The sequence below is a fragment of the Macrotis lagotis genome, chromosome X (assembly GCF_037893015.1).
Source record: "Macrotis lagotis isolate mMagLag1 chromosome X, bilby.v1.9.chrom.fasta, whole genome shotgun sequence".
Classification (NCBI taxonomy): domain Eukaryota; kingdom Metazoa; phylum Chordata; class Mammalia; order Peramelemorphia; family Peramelidae; genus Macrotis; species Macrotis lagotis.
The window spans coordinates 633,565,080-633,581,942 of NC_133666.1; the positions used below are offsets into that span (position 1 = coordinate 633,565,080).

At 46.3% G+C, this 16,863-nt stretch overlaps 2 protein-coding genes across 5 annotated transcripts in view; both read left to right on the plus strand.

The window, feature by feature from the left end:
- SEMA6B (semaphorin 6B) overlaps positions 1–10,937 on the plus strand; it is a 48,624-nt gene extending 37,687 nt beyond the window's left edge. For all 4 annotated transcript variants that reach the window (XM_074203993.1, XM_074203990.1, XM_074203992.1 and 1 more), the window contains 6 exons: positions 344–493; positions 2,260–2,442; positions 2,641–2,781; positions 3,010–3,087; positions 4,672–4,730; positions 5,182–10,937. In XM_074203993.1, the coding sequence (XP_074060094.1) occupies positions 344–493; positions 2,260–2,442; positions 2,641–2,781; positions 3,010–3,087; positions 4,672–4,730; positions 5,182–6,146 (1,576 nt within the window). In that variant the 3' untranslated portion in view covers positions 6,147–10,937. The remainder of the gene's footprint in view (positions 1–343; positions 494–2,259; positions 2,443–2,640; positions 2,782–3,009; positions 3,088–4,671; positions 4,731–5,181) is intronic.
- Positions 10,938–11,020: 83 nt separating this feature from the next.
- On the plus strand, positions 11,021–14,496 carry LRG1 (leucine rich alpha-2-glycoprotein 1). The gene is made up of 2 exons (XM_074203997.1): positions 11,021–11,222; positions 12,862–14,496. The coding sequence occupies exons 1-2, from the start codon at positions 11,086–11,088 to the stop codon at positions 13,877–13,879; spliced, it is 1,155 nt and encodes a 384-aa protein (XP_074060098.1). The 5' UTR covers positions 11,021–11,085; the 3' UTR covers positions 13,880–14,496.
- The last annotated feature ends 2,367 nt before the right edge of the window (positions 14,497–16,863 follow it).

Here is a 16,863-nt window from a genome sequence, read left to right on the forward strand (position 1 = left end):
AGTCCAGGAATTCTTAACATGAGGTCAAGGAACTTCAAAAATATGGATAGCTGTATTTTAAAATGTTTGATTTCCTTTGTAAGCCTGCATATTTTGTTTTTGCTTTTTAAAAATATTATTCTGAGGAGGGGTCCATAGATTTTAAGGGCAAGTAGAATCTCCAGGGTCACATGGAACCAATAAGTGTCAAAGACCAGATTTGATCCCATGCCCTCTGACCTCAACCAGTTGCCCATGATTCCCAGCCAAAATGCCAGGGCTCAGTGGGAGCAGTGCATCAGCCCTCTGGACACTGGATAGTTCCTAAGCTTTCCTCCTTCTTCTCCCCCTCCTCCTCTCTCAGGCCTGGACTCTGTGCAGCCCCTGGAATGCCCTACAATGCTTCCAGTGCCTTTCCCGATGAGATCCTCAACTTTGTCAAGACTCATCCCCTCATGGATGAAGCAGTTCCTTCCCTGGGCCACGCTCCCTGGATTGTCCGCACCCTTGCCCGGTGAGTACATGGGGAATGGAGAGAAAGAAATGTATGTGTGGATGGGGTTGTTTCATAATTATATCCATGTCATCAAATATTATTATGCACAAATATTGGTGATCATCTTCATTGGTGGAGAGGGACAGTGTTAGCTCACAGCTGTCTTGGCCTGCATGACATATATATCAGCACATATGCATTACTCAGGAAACATTTATGACATGACAACTGTGTTCAGAGTCCTGCGCTCAGGGTTAGAGGAAATAAAAAATTTAGCTGAGATGGGGTCCCCCACCTCGATGGAGTTCGCAGTCCATGACAGGGGTATAAGTCACAGATTCAGACGAGCATAAAAATACATTTAGTAGTAATATCGCAGCAGAGAGAACAGTGGTCAATAAACACTTATTAAACTCTTACTATGCTCCTGGTTTAATGGGACAAACTAGGGGGTTCAACTACAATTAAAAACAAGGCCATCCCTACCCTCGAGGAACTCACAATCTAATGGTTTAAGACAACACCAAAGGAAATAGAAGAGCAAGGGGAGGGGATGATGGTGAAGATCTTGTTGAAATGAAGAGGGGAGAGCAAAGTACAGAGAGAGATTGAAGGGAAATGATGCTTATTGAAAAAAAAAAGAAAAGAGATTGCCTGAGGTTCGAGTTGGCAATCCTAGGGATTTACCAGGACAAGACTGGGAGAGAGGACAAGTACCATATGGGAACAGTAGGCAAGGAGGCTGGAAATCCTAGGCAAAGTTGTGAGATAGAAAGTTTTGACTGATTTGACTAGAGAATAATGAGATGAGGCTGGAAAGGTGGGGGCAGGAGGGACTGCCTTAGTTAGATGTCATCCAGAAAAGTTTGCTCTTTACCTGGTAAGCTCTAAGAAGCCACTGAAGATAATTTGGAAGGAGAAGAGGGACATGACTAGATGAGGGATGATTTTAGCATTGCTGTGTAGACTGGATTTAGAGGAAGGGTGTAAAGGAGACCTCTGCATGGCAGTGAGGGCCAAGATTAGGATGTTAGCGGAGAGAATAGATGATGATGATGATGATGTTTGTCCTTCATTCTCAAAGAAGACCATGACATCAGGGAGGTGATGTCATGACAAGTAAGTGAATTGGATTTGAGTGAGGGGGTGTCTGCCTCACTTTCTTCTCCAGAGCCATCTGGGTCCAGTGACCAGATAAGGATCAGGACCACTGGAGATGGCTCTGGATGCAAGGCAGTCAGGGTTAAATGACTCACCCAAGGTCACACAGCTAGCTAGTATCAAGTGCTGGTGCTCTGTGCCAAAAGAGAGAATAGAAGAGTAATATAGAAGGTAAATGCAAGGACTGTCCTTAAGTAAAATCATAGGACTTTGTAGACAATTGAATGTCTGTTGGGGATGGAGGAAAGGGAAGAGTCCAAGATGGTTCTCACTTTAGGAATATGGCAACCTGGGTGAATGTACTTCCATTAGTAGAAATGCAAAAGCCAGAAGGAGAATTGGATGTAGGGAGGAAACAATGAACTTGATTTTGAATGCATATGTAGGTATTGCTGGAGAAAAAGAGATGTACATTTATTGTGTGGGTATTCAACAATCCACACATTTATCAAGTGTCACACATTTATCATGTGTATATATTCTCATGGGCATGTTGGTATGTGTATTTATAATAGACACCTATAGGTGTCTGAGTAAGGGCGGTATGCATCTGGTCCTTGGAAGGCCCAGCCAGGGACAAAGCTGCCCAAGCTTTGACCTTCCTTCCTCTCCCTGGGCATTAGGCACCAGTTGACCCGTGTGGCTGTGGACACCAGTGCAGGGCCCTGGGGGAACCAGACTGTCGTATTCCTGGGTTCTGATGCTGGCACTGTTCTGAAGTTCCTGATTCGACCCAGTAGTGGCTCCCGGGGTCCCACTGAGCAGAGCGTCTTTCTGGAGGAGTTTGAGACTTACCGGCCCGACAGGTGAGGGCATACTGGGAGGGTGAGGTTTGAGTTTGCTCCCAGCTCTGGGAGCTGTGGCAGCCTCATTTTCCCTAGGAGCTTGCCAGGATGGGCAGGGAGGGAGGCTTATTAGAACAGTCCCAACCCAGACCCCAGCTTCCCCCTTCCCTGTGGGCATCCTGCCTGGTCCAAAGCCCAACAGATCCTTTTTTCTGCCAGGTGCGGGCGTGGCCCTGAGGAGAGCCGGAGGCTTCTGAGCCTGGAGATCGACCCCACGGCCGGTGCCCTGCTGGTGGCCTTTCCTCGCTGTGTAGTCCGTGTACCCGTGGCCCGCTGCCAGCAGCACTCAGGCTGCATGAAGTGAGTTTCCAAGAGCCTTGGACTGCTTGTTGAGTTGAGACCCTGGGCCTGGAGATCAGGGTCACCTGGGGCCCCTGGGAGTCCTGGGGAGGCAGAGGTCTAAGGGAACTATGGAACAGCCAGACGTGGGGGAGGCCTGGAAGACAGGCCCCTATGCCAAACCTAAAGAAGGGAGCTTGGATCTCTTACCTCACTTCCTCTCCCTCCCCTTTCCTTCCTGCCCTCCAGGAACTGCATTGGCAGCCAGGACCCCTACTGTGGCTGGACACCGGATGGCACCTGCATCTTCCTGGCCCCGGGCACCAGGTATAGGCAAACTGAGGAAGATGATGCCTTCTCCTCTCTGTCCATCACCTGGGACCACTTGAGTCCCAGAGCACTCTCGAGGCATCCTTGGGGACAAATTGAGGAGAGAAATAGTATTGTGAGATCTGAGTGTTTGTGAATGTGTATGTGTGTCTGAGCTTTGGAGCCTGGCATTATGGTCCAATAGACAAAGTGGCTTAGGGGATCTGGATTCAAATCCCTTTTCCAATCCTGAGAGGATCTCTAATCATTTTGCTAATAGTAGGCATTTGGTAGATGGTGATTAAAACTGAACTGAGTTTACTCCAGTGCCCTCATTTCACAGATGGGGAAACTGGGCCTCCAAGAGAATAAGTGACTGGCCCAGTGTCCTGCAGGTAACAGTGAACAGTGACTAAGCTTCTACTGTGTCCAGAGCTCTGGGCCAGGAGCCAGGAATGAAGTCAGCTTAATGAAGACAGTCCCCAACCTCAAGCAGGATTCCTAAGGACATAAGATTTAAAGCCAAAAAGGAAATTCCCCTCACTGGATAGCTGAGGAAACAGACTCAGGGAATTTGAGTGCCTCAGACCCTCTGCCTCCAAGTCCAGGGTCCCTTTAAGTACTCCTAGATGCCTTATGTGGATGTGGCATTCTCCCCAAGTTAATTCACCCCTTTTTCTTCAGTCATTTCAGTTATGCCTGACTCCTCAAGACCCTATTTGGGATTTTCTCAACAAACATACTGGCATGTTTTACCTTTTCCTTCTCCAGCTCATATGACAGATGAGGAAACTGAGGCAAACTGGGTTAAGTGACTTATCCAGAGTCACAAATCTAATAAGTGTCTGATATGAGATTTGATCTCAGAAAGTTGAATCTTCCTGATTGTAGGCTTGATACTCTATCTGCTGCATCCCCCCATTACCCAGATCATCTTAAGAGTCCCATTTTCCTCCTCTGTAAGACAGAGGGAGCATATTTTGAGGAAAGCTCTTTCTAAGTCTTCAAGTGTTACTGAAATAGGAGTTGGGATTTCCAAAGTGATAAGGCCAACAGCTAGGGGAGCCTTCTCCTTAGCCTTCCTGCGTGGCTGCCCTAGGACCCCACCCAACCCCAAACAGCAATGGTCTGGAGAAGCAGAATGATGCATTTGGAATCCAAAGGCATGGATTCAAATCCAGCTTTGCTGCTTCCTAACTGTGTGATCTCAGACAAGTCCCTCAGTTTCCCTAAAAGGAATCTGGGTCAGATGACCTCAGAGGTTCCTTCTTGCTCCAAATGATAAGTTCATTCAGATGCAAGAAGAAGGGGATATGAATGAGAGGGGGGGCTGGGACTTCGTAGTACTCTGAACCCTCTTTTTCTCCACCTGTTGCCCCACAGTACAGCTAAATAACAGCATAGCAGATAAAATGCTACCCCTATCTTAGACAAAAGCTGTGTGACCCTGGGCCAGTCACTTAACCTGTTTGCCTCCATTTCCTCATCTGTAAAATGGAAATAATAGGCTTGTTATGAATATCAAATGAGATCATAATTGGATCTGCCACATAATATACTGTAGGATTTAATTAGTGGTCATTTCTTCCTTCTTTCCCATAGGGCTACCTTTGACCAGGATATCTCTGGAGCCAGCACATCTGGCTTAGGGGATTGTACTGGTGAGTGCATGAGGGTAATCTGGCAACATCTCCTGAGGAAGGGAAGCTTTAAGAGCCTCCTTCTAACTCCCCACCATTCCCACTTTAGTACATCGCCCCATATATATCCAGATTCTGGCTTCTTCCATCATTCTGTGCTGCCTCTCTGACCAAGTCTTTCAGGACACTGAGGCTCTCAGGGCTAGGAGGTGGACACAGAGGGAGGCCGGCTCCAAGGGAAATGGAGACAAGCTAAGAGATTCTAAGGGTAATTGTTGGTTGAGGGCTATAGGTAAGGTAGACAGATGCTAAAACAAAGTAAGACAGATAAGGAAAAATAGTGAGTTGGGAGCTTTCCTTTTCTCTGTCCCCATCAACCCCAATTCTTTGTCCAGAAGAAGGAAGGAAGGCTGGTGCCATCTGCTTGGTTCTTAACCCTCCCACCTCTGCTTGCCTCCCACATCTGTCTCAGGGCTCCTTCGGGAAAGCTTCATGGAGGAGCGGGCTGGCCTTGTGTCTGTAAACTTGCTGGTGACTTCCTCAGTGGCCGCCTTTGTCATTGGAGCTGTGGTCTCTGGCTTCAGTGTCTGCTGGTTTGTTGGGCATCGAGACCGGCGGGAGTTGGCTCGCCGCAAGGACAAGGAGGCAATCCTGGCCCACGGTGGGGAAGGCCAAGTGGTGAGCGTGAGCCGACTGGGTGAGCGGCGTGGGGGGACCGGACCCCGGACCGGGCCCCCCGAGACCCTGTTGGCTCCACTCATGCAGAATGGCTGGCCCCAAGCAGCCCTGTTGCAGGCTGGCCAGCACGAACTCGCCTCAGGCCTCCTGCCGACCCCTGAGCAGACACCGCTGCAGCAGAAACGCTGCCCCAGCGGACTGCAGCGGCGTGGCTGGGAGCAGAGTCAAGGAGTCCTGCACACTGTCCTCCGGGACCCCTCCGGAAATGCCCCATCCCTCGGTGCTGCCTCCTCCTCTTCCTCTTCCATCATCCTGCTGCACCCTGGTGGTGGCGGGCATGGCCCAGACCCAGAGGCAGGTGGCGATGTGCGTTTCCTGCCCTCAGCAATGGCTGGGGGCCGGGACCAAGTGGGTGGGGTGGCCCCTTCCCAGGCCAGGCCAGGCCGGGCCTCTTACGTCGAATTCCCAATCACACCCCATGCCAGCCCTGATCGGCGGCGGGTAGTGTCAGCACCTACGGGCCACCTGGACCCAGCCACTGACAGCTTCTCACGGCCCTGGAGCCCTCCCACAGGGAGCCTGACACGGAGTGGTCCAGCTGCCCCAGCCCTGCGGCGTACACACACCTTCAACAGTGGCAGTGGCAGCAGTGAAAGTCGCCCAGGGGAGCCCCACCACACCCGACGCCCCCGCCCACTCACAGACTTTGCCCGCTTGCTCCCCTATGGGCCTGAGAGGACTGCACCCCCTGTGCAGTAAAGAGTTGGGGGACACAGCCCATCGATGCTCCCCAATATCCTCCTGGCCTCCACTTCCCTGGCGAGGGGACCCAGGCACAGTGCCCGCCAGCTCAGGCACAGGAAGATGCTGGCCAGGCAACAGGTGGCCCCCCCCAGGCCCTCATTAAAGCAAAGCCAGCCTTGGTCCTCCTCAGAGCAGGGTGCTCATGGGGAGTTGGGGTTCCTTCTCACACCGGCCCTCTGCAACACCCCCAGGGAGCTACACAAGAAGCACAAGAGCGTTGATCCCTTCCCTTGGGGGTTGGAAGAAGCTGTGCTGGTCTGGAGTGGGAAGGATTTGGGTTCGAATCCCAGCTCTGCCTCTGACTAGCTTCGTGACTGTGGGCAAGTCATCTAACCTCTTTGGGCCGAAGGGTCCCTGTCTGTAAAATGAGGGACTAGATTGGACTAGACGTGTCTTCAGGTCCCTTCCAGCTCTAAATCCTATGATCCCTCTGATTGGAGACTGGCCTATAATTTCTTATTTGCCATTCTCCTGTTTTTTCTTTTTCTTTTTTCTTTTTCTTTTTTCCTTTTTTTTTTTTTTAAATGAATTGCACAATCTCGGGCTCAGTGGAACAGGCCAAGGAGTTGTCCCCTGCCCAGGGGCCATAGCCTGGACAGAGCCTCCCCTCCCTTGCTCCTGGGTATCCTTCCCCCACCAAATGTTCCCTTCAGCCAGGGGTCCTGTGAGTTGGGTGTGTGTACGCGTGTGTGTGTGTGTATGTGTGTATGTGTGTGGGGATTGGTGGGTAGATATATGTGTGTGTGAGTGTGTGCATGCCCATGTCCATTTTGGAGGAAGGGGGCAGAGGGAGAGGGTATGTCTGTCCACAGGGGCTGCTGCTGGTATGCTGTGATTATGGGTCTATCTCAGATGGGAGGGCATAGGTCCAGATTGGAGGGAGCCGGCTGGGGCAGAGCCTGAGTCAGCACGGTAGGTGTCTAGCAGGAGGTCAAGGCTTGCTATGGCTCAGACGTGACGATGGAGCAGTTCTGAGTTCAGATCCCACCCTCTCAGGGAAGAGGGTGGAATGTCTGCCAGTTCTGGAAGGAGCTTCAGTCTTCACCTCTCCCATTCCAGCCCAGCCTCTCCCTTCTCCCCCTCATCCCTCTCTCCATGCTCCAGACACTGTAGCTCCTGCTGTCTAAAGGGCTCTGGTTTGGTGTGGCTCAGGGGAGCAGGCCCTGGGGGTCATATACCCCCCCCTGTACATAGGGCTCTAGGGGAGGGAGAGGGTCCCCAACACCTCCCATTCTCTCGTGACCTGTGACCTTCCACCTTTGACCTGCAGGTCATGCATGCAACAGCTGTGCTCTGTATTAACTCTGGAATTAGCCCTCTCCTCCCACCCCCAAATAAAACTCTGTTTACAACACCCACTGCTTGGGCCCTCTCTTTGGCTCTCATCCACCTCACTGGCTGATGTGGTAGATCCCAGGACTGTGGGTATGTGACCAGAAAGGAGCTGTGACTCAGGAGCTGTAGGTTTGGGTCCAGGATTTGCCATCTGTGTGACCTTGGACAAGTCACCTCTGAACTTCGGTTTCTTCACCTGTAAAATGAGGATAATAATTTCATGCCACCTAACTCACAGGATGGTTGTATGGAAATCAGTTCAAAGTTGATAAAATGCTATAGAAATGTAAATTATTTTTATTGGCATTATTTAACAGTGGCAGCAGTATATAAAGGTAGTTGGTGCCTATGCCCTAGGGCATAGCTACTCAGTCACATGGAGTCATATCCTGGAGTATCTAGAAGGCTGAAGTCATCTTCTTCACCTCTTTGTGAACTTGAAACTAAAAGGATGAAGGTGAATGGAATCAGAACTGGGAGGGACCTTCTGTCATAGAACATCATAGCTGGGAAGGATCTTCTGTCATGGAATATCACCTCTGCGGAGGACCTTCTATCATGAAATATCATAGATAGCAGGACCTTCTATCATGGAACATCACATTTGAGAAGGACCTGTCATGGAACAAACATCACAGGTGGGAGAGGTCTGTCATGAAGGGTCACATCTGGGAGGGACCTGTCATGGAACATCACATCTGGGAAGGGCCTTCTGCCATGGAACATCTCAGTTAGAAAGGACTTGTTATGGAATGTCAAATCTGGGAGGGACCTTCTGTCATGGAACATCACAGCTAGGGGAAACCTTCTGTCATGGAATGTCTGCTGGCAGGGGCCTTGTGTCATGGAACATCACAGATGGCAAGGACCTTCTGTCATGGAACATCACAGCTGGCAGAAATCTGTCATGGATTGTCACAGCTGGCAAGGACCTTCTGTCCTAGAACATCACAGCTGGCAGAGACCTTCTGTCATGGAATATAAAATGAGAAGGACCTTCTGTCATGGACTATCACAGTTAGTAGGGACTTTGTGACATGGAATGTCAGCTTGGAAGGACCTTCTGACATGGAACATGACAGCTGTCAGGGACCTTCTGGCATGGAATGCCACAGCTGGGAAGAACATTATATTTTAGAATGTTAGAGCTAGAAGGAGCCTTAAAACAGAGTGTCATATCTGAGAGGCCTTAGAACTCCCTGCATTTAAAACACTTCCAAACCTGGCTCCAACTTTCCTCATGGTCCAGTCGAACTTCTGAGAGTCTTCCTCAAAAATGAAGCTCCATCTCTCCTCTCTGAGTCTTTGTACAGAAAGTACCCAAGCTTGGAATGCTATCCCTCTTCATTGCAGCTTCTTAAGGTTTCCTTCAAATCTCAGCTCAAATACCACCTCCAAACAAACACCTCCTACAGGAGACCTGTTGCTCCTCTCTCCCAGCAGCTAACATCTCCCCAATCCCACAAATTCCCTTAGGTTTATTTTGTATGCATTTCATAGGTTCTGTAGATTTAGAGCTGGAAAGAACCTTAGAGGCCAATGGTCCAAATCTCTCATTTTACAGTTTGGAAAACTGAGGCCCAGGAAAACGAAATGATCTCTCCAATGTCACATATGTAGTGAGCATCCATGGTGGAATTTGAATCCAGTTTCTCTGACTCCAGAGCCAACATTCTTTTCTTTTTTTATATTGTTTGAGGAAGCTCCTCACTAGGAACTTCTTAACACCAATGAAATCACATGTCTGGTCAAAATATATTTTGCATATATTTACTTTGTATTTATTTATATGTATATATGTTGTACATTTGTCTTCTATAGACTGTAAGCTCCTTGAGGGCAGGAACTGTTTCCTCTTTGTCTGCAAATAGTAGGCACTCAATAAACACTGGATGATTGATTGAACACAGAATTTCAGAGCTGGAAAGGTCCTTAGTATGTAGAATGTCCTAGCTAGGGGGAACCTTGAAACAGAGCTAGAGGGGACCTTGGAACATGAAGTCAGTCAACGAAGTCAGAGCTGAAAGGGGTCTCCTTAGGCCATCAGCTCCAACTCCATTTTATAGATGGAAAAAATCTATAAATTGAGTCTCAGAGAAAGCAAATCACAAAGTCATACAGACATATGGCAGACTTGGGACTAGCCTTTTGATACTCTCATTCTCTGAAATACAGAAGGCTACTTGTATGTTTGTCTGTCTGTAAGTATCTGTGTCTGGATGTATGTCTGTAAATGTTTCCAGGACCGTGTATATATGAGATTGAAGAACATAGGTCTTATGTTTTGAAAACTGGACATCATTATCACTGAACTCTGAATAAAGGGTTAAGTTATCAAGTCATTCCCATGGAACAAAGAGGAAAAAAAAAACTTTTGTAACAGCCTAGAGATGAACTACAGGCCTCATTTTCCTGTGCTGTAAAATATTGTCTTCTCTTCCTCTTCCTTCTCATACCTAACAGTGTATGAGGATCACATGATCACAAAATGTTAAGAATTTGGAAGGTCATTTAGAGGATATCAAGTTCAACCACTCATTTTATAAATGAGGAAACAGGCCCAGAGAAGGAAAATGACACGTTCAAGAACACATAGTGAGTCTATGGTAGAACAAGGACCAGATCTCAGGTGTCCTGGATCCTAGGCCAGAGTTCTTTACACTCTGCCTCACTGTCTCTGTCTGGTAGCTCAAATAGGGGAGCAGGGGAAGGGAAGCAGCTAAGAATGTGGCAAGAAGAAATTCATGGGGGGCTACAGGAGCAAGTCGAGAAGGCCATCCACCTCTCCAGGAATAGAGATCAGGAAGCAGCAATTTCTCGCCAACAACTGCCCCTCCTGACAATGATGAAACCCCACGGGACAGACTCCAAAGTAAAGAACAGAAAAGAACCCTGTACCCTCAGCCTTGACCCAGTTCTACTTCTGGTTCCATTATTCTGATGTATAACTTTGCAAGACACTTGCCTCACAGGACTTCCAGTGCCTCATCTACAAATGAGGAGTGTTGGGCAAAAGGAGCCCTAAGGGCCTCCCCCTTCAGACTTCTTTATGCCAAGAATCCTCCTAAACCTGACACGTCCTGCTCTAAGGGCTTCTATACCACCACCACTACCCCTGGCTATGACATCTTCTGTTTTCAGGGTGTTCTTTGTTCTAAGCTCCACCCTCTTCATCTAAAACCTTATGATTTGGGTTCTATGTTCTAAGAACCATTCAAGCCTTGCCAGTCTGTGTTCTAAGATCCCCATTAACTGAAGTCTGATGCTTTATGGACCCTTACAATGCTATGTTCTACAGTCTTCTTTTACACCACCACCCTTCATCCCTTTCTTTCCCAGGTTCCTGAAACTTAGATTCATACCCTTGCAGAGGTTGGGGGAAAAAGGGCATATGGTCCTAAAACTATTACTAAAACTAGGGACAAGATCTTGATGGTTAACCCCATTCTGGGAAGTCTCCTCCCCTCTCTCTTGCCCCACCCCATGGGGCAATGATTTTGCAAGCAACCGCAGAGGCCCTGAACAGGAACATGCCAGAATAGGTAGGGATTCGACAGGAATGTCTTTTGCTGTCTCCTGCTCTACCCAGCTTTGTATAAAGTTTCTACCCCAAGAAGGCTCCAGGAAAAAGAACCAGGGAACAGAAACTGAACAGAAAGATACTGTGTCCTCCTCTAATTCAGCATCTGGTCACAGGTAAGGATATAGGGGTACACACAAGGATAAATACATCTAGCTCACTAATAGACTTATAGTAACACACAAATATAAACAGATAGACACACATAAACACAAAACCAGAACCACAAATACAGAAACAGACATGGTAATGGCCCACCTTAGCACCAAGAAAAATGAGATAAAGATATACACATACACACACACACACAGCATGTATATGCACAAAGCCACATTCAAAAAAACAGGACTGATTTCCCAGGAGACAGGGGCCCAATTTTAAGGGTAGAAAGTGGAGGGGGACTTAATATAGAAAATTGGGAATGAGGACAAGGGAGCATGAGAAGGGGAAGAAGAGGTTTCTGGGTATGGTCCAGTTTCTTAAGGAGATGGTAAGGGACAAAGCCATTAGCCAGATACCCCAGTGCCACCCTCTCCATATGGCTTAAATACTAATTGACTGTAAGCCACTTTCTCTCTTTGGTGCTCACTTTCCTCTCCTGTAAAATGAAGGGATTGAATTAGTCTTCTTCAGCTCCGATACTGTGAATTCTAGGAAGTCTGAACAATTGAGAAGGAGGGTAATGGGGAGGGATTCTGTACTGTTGATAGAGTATGACTGGGAAGAAAGGGGAGGAATGGGGAAGATTCTGGTTGAAGGGAACGCAATATGAGCAAAGACACCAAGGACAATAATCAGAAGGATGACATTCTTCTCCAGATTATGTTGGAGGGGTGAGGAGGAGAGGGAGTAAAACCATAACTTGAACTAGAGAGACAATGTGTGCTGTTGAACCTGGGAAGAGACTGGGAAGGAAGGAGTTTCTCAGAGGAGTGTTCACTCTTGAATAGAATCATTGTTCAAATTCAGTGTATTCATAGACTGTCAGAATTCAAAAAGGTTTTACAAAATACCATGTCCCACTTAAACATGACCTCAGAATGTTAGATTATAGAACATGGGATGGCAGAATCAGGGTTATGTATTGAAATGATCTCTTGATTTGGAATCAGAACATCTCCCTTCTAGTGTCCACCTCTTACCACTGACTTGTTCTTAAGCAAGTCACTCCTCTCCTGAATTCTGTTTCCTCATACAGAAAGGGAAGGGGTTGCTCTGGGTACTATGGTTCCTTCTAACTCTAAAGCCTAGGAGTCTTTGAAAGGAACCCTTAGAACATACATTGTAAAAATGCAGCTGGAAAAGTAGATTTTCCAGACTTGGGGGGAGGGGTGCTTGAATTTCAGATTTTTTGACTTATTTTTGTAAAGCAATGGAATTAAGTGACTTGTCCAAGGTCACACAATAAGTATCAACTATCTAAAGTTAAATTTGAACTTGGGTCTTCTTCTCCAGGGTTGGTGCTCTATTGATGTGTCACCTAGCTGTCCCAATGTAAGATTTTTTTTAACAGGGGTGACATGACAAGGAAGGAAGAAAATTTGGGCAAGAATGAAGGGATGATTGGAAGGGGAAATGGTGGAGGTGGTTTATTAGAAAATCACTGCTAAAATTCTTTGAACTATAAGGAAACTCAGATGATCATCTGGTCTACTCTTTCTTTGCCTTATTCCTACTGTGAGGTCCAGAGATTTTAAGTGATTTGGACAAGATCACACAGCATCCAAACAGTAATTCATCTCTTTGTGTCCACAGCCTGGCTGCCTGTGGTATGGGTAGCTCTCTAGCCATGCAGTTGCTGCTATTTCTTCTGTTGTTCCCATCTCTTGGGCAAGGGGTTCCTCAGTGCCCCAAGGCCTGCAACTGCACCTTGTCAATCAATGGCACGTCAGCTATCTGTGGTCCCCTGGACAGCTTCCCCAAAGGCCTTCCTATGGATACAACTGATGTCTCTGTAGAATATACCAACCTCTCACAGCTCTCAAGTGATGCCCTCAGGGGCCTCCCTAATCTCAAGGAATTGCACCTGGCTGGCAACAAGATTGACAATTTGAGCTCTGGACTGCTGACACCTACACCTGCCCTAGAAGTGCTGGACCTGACAGGAAACACCCTATCTGAGCTACCCAGTGGGCTCTTCACAAATTCCACAGCCCTCCACTCCTTGGTGATGAAAGGAAACAAACTAGAGACTCTTAAGGCGGATTGGCTGGAGGGGCTGGTGGCCTTGCGCTGGTTGGATGTGTCTGCAAACCGACTCCAGATGCTGCCCCAAGATCTACTCCTCAACCTTACCGTCCTGCAGACCCTGGACCTATCTGATAACATGTTGCTGGAGCTTCCCCCCAATCTTCTGAAGGGCCTTCCCCACCTGCAAAGGCTTCACCTGGAGGACAACCAGCTCCAGACTCTGGCTGAGGGCACCTTTTCTGCTACACCACACCTGGGTTACCTTTTCCTCCAGGGAAACAGGTTAAACAACCTGCCTTCCAGCATCTTCAGCTCCTTGCATGAAGTGAATATGCTGGACCTGTCTAACAACTCACTGGCACAGGTCCCAGATGGGCTATTGGATAAGGTGGGGCAGATGAAGGAAGGATTTGATCTCTCAGAGAATCCTTGGAATTGTGATGAGAAGCTATGTGGGCTATACCAGTGGCTTTTGAACCACCAGGACAAAATGTTCTTCAAGAATAAGACCCTCTGTGCTAGTCCTGAAGCAGGTCAAAGCCTCCTGGAGGTGGCTAAGAAAAAGGTCTGTCCCAAGCAGTAGGTCTTGTGGGACAGAACATGGGGCTCTATCTTCCCAGCTTTGCTCTATGCACATCCCCCTATACACTCAGCAGATTGAATTCAAATCCCAATGACAGTCCCAGACAAAGTTTTGCCAAAGGTTCTCTCCTTTCCCACAGCTCATTGGCCCTTGAACCTCACATACCCCAAATCCCCATAACCCAGATGCTCCTTTTCCCAAAGCTTCTCTATCCTGAACTACAAATATTCCATCAAGATTAATTGCACATCTCTTGCTTGGCACTCCAAAGTCAGCAACATTGCTCTCCTCTTCCATTTTAATTGGACATGTAAGTGCTCATAGAAAAACGAATCAAATAAGAATTCAGATGGAGATAAAAAGAGATCAAATGAGGGATGAATCTTACTCATTTGGCCTTTTATGTTCTGAAGGAGATGGTGTCTCCATGGAAACACTTGGTCTAAACATACTTTTTTTTAGGCACTAGGATTACATGGGAGACTTTCAGAGAGGCAAGTTTCTGTACAATTAGATTGTGAGCTTCTTGAAAGCAAGGACTATCTTTTGTCTCTTTTGAGGCACTTGGTAATTGCTTACTAATAGAGGTGTCTCAAAGTAAAATGAACCATCTTGAATGTTGGGGTATTCCTTCCAGGAGATCTAACAAAAATTGAATGGGTACCACTCTAATTGGTCTCCTGTCTTCTAGTCCCTCCCTTCTCCAAACTATCCATCATGCACACAGACACTGAAATAATCTTCCTAAAGTACACTTCAGACACCATCACTCTCCTGCTCAAAAACCTTTAGTGGCTCCCTGTTACTCATACACTAAAATACAGTACCTAGGAGTCTGAGATTTAAAGTCCTTACATCTAAGCCACCTTTCCAGGCTGATTTCACATGCATTGAGGCATTTAAATTCCAAAGCTAACATACTCACTTTCCCCCAAATTCCTATTTCCACTTTGCATTTCTGTGCCTTCACATTCTGGCATGTCTCCCTCCTCTCCTCCAACTCTTGTAATCTCTAGCTTCCAGCTGGGCTCAATTGAGATGCTGCCTCCCCTTTCATGTTGGTGGTTGTTTTCTATCCCTTCAAATTGTCTTGTATTTACTTATCTATGAACATGTCATAACTCCTTCCCCCCCCATCAATAGAATGCAAAGCTTTTTGAGGGCAAAAATAAATTTCCTTTTTTCTCTTTGCAGCGCCCAGAACATCTTAGAGTCTTGATAAATGTTTGTAGAGTAATTGAATGAATGTTGTCAAAGGAATTCTTCTAGTACAATCTGGGCAAGATGAATGCTGAATTCACTTCTAGCTCTGAAATTCTAGGAAGATCCAGATCATTTTTCCCTATTAGACCAGTGCTTTTGTCTGGAATTTGGATCTTGGGGTACATTCAAATTAAATGGAGTTATAAGTTTTAAAAATAAATTATTCTGACTTACGCAGCAGTAAATAGTTTTTCTGACACTTTGGATTACCCTTCAACCAATATAATACCCTTCAACCCAAATAATCTTACCCCAGGCTCTACCAGTTATGTGCTTTCATATCCATTCCAAATTGTAGTTCATAAACTCCTACCCATGTGTTTACTTTTAATAGTCAGAGGAAGCAATTAATTCAATTCAAAGGCATTTGATAATAGAAGTGAGAAAAGTAGTAATAGAACATTTCCCCCATAAACCCAAGGCACACTCTCTTGTAAATGTAGACACCATTAGTGAGGTAAACGAACACATAGTCATGGAATGCATGTGACCAGAATGCACATATGTGCATGAGGAGTATACACATGCCCAAGGCCCATGTGGAGAGGGGCAACTTGTGCATCTAACACTGAAGGGTCATGGGTCTACATAGAGCAATATATAATCCAAGTCTAATAGACCTGGGTTATACATGGGTTTAAACCCTGTCTCTGACACTGTCTTGGGGTGGGGGCAATGAAAAGTTACCACCCCTTCCAGGGCTTTAAATAGCACTGAGAAGGGATAGACAAGGTCTAGATGATTTGAAGCCAATGATTTAATCATGCTGCTCTGATCCCATTAGCTCTGATTCCCATTCTCCACTAGGCAAATAGTTGACTCTTTGAGCACGTTTACCCCTGCTTACATGGTCTCAAGCGACTGGTCTCACATGGTTGATGCTTGATGGTGCTTCACTGGTCTCGTCATCTCTACAGGTCACTGCCAAGCATGATTTCTCTGAGCATGGGATTCTTTATGCTTTTCAATTTGATTCCTTTCTTCATAAGAGGAATAGTGGGTTCTGCCTCATCTCTTTTAACTTAAAGCCCAGAGATCTAGCTTTAGCACTCTTCAAAAGTGTTAAAAGAAAACTTCACAGCTTTTTCTCCCATGCCTCAATTTTCAGAGCCTTAGTTATAATAAACATTTCCTCTTCAAAAAATATTCTTCATCCCAAAAGTCAAGTTCTTTGGAATATGGAACAGCCTTTAGTAAAAAATGTACATTAACTTTAGTCAATTTTCAGTCTCTACTCAGTTCATCATTGACAGAATGTCAGAAATGACACATGTCAGAGACCTCACTGACTTAGGGTTAGAAGTTTCTTGTTATTCACTACTTAATATCTTATTACTATACTATACTATACTATACTATACTATACTATACTATACTATACTATACTATACTATACTATACTATACTATACTATACTATACTCAATCAACATTAGCTTAAAAGATACCCTCCCAACAAACTGCCAGGGGTTCTTTGGGTCTGAGGTCCTCCAGTTTTCTCAACCCTAAGATTTTTTTTTGCTTTTCCAAGTAATGAAATTACAAGGAGGGAAAGCACAAGAAGAGAAATCAAGTGCTGGATCAAGGTTATTATCTTCCAATTGTTTACCATATTCCTGAAGTATGTGTCTATGTGTATAAATGCCTGTGTGTATACATATAGCCAACAAAATATCAAAATCTTCCTAATATTCTGACATAGACTGTCAGAGCTGAAAGGAA

Excerpts from the sequence above, each read along its gene's own strand:
- LRG1 (XM_074203997.1), top strand. The coding sequence starts at position 11,086 with ATGTCTTTTGCTGTCTCCTGCTCTACCCAGCTTTGTATAAAGTTTCTA. Across the intron at positions 11,223-12,861 it reads AATTCAGCATCTGGTCACAG|CCTGGCTGCCTGTGGTATGG; the intron begins GTAAGGATATAG and ends TTGTGTCCACAG.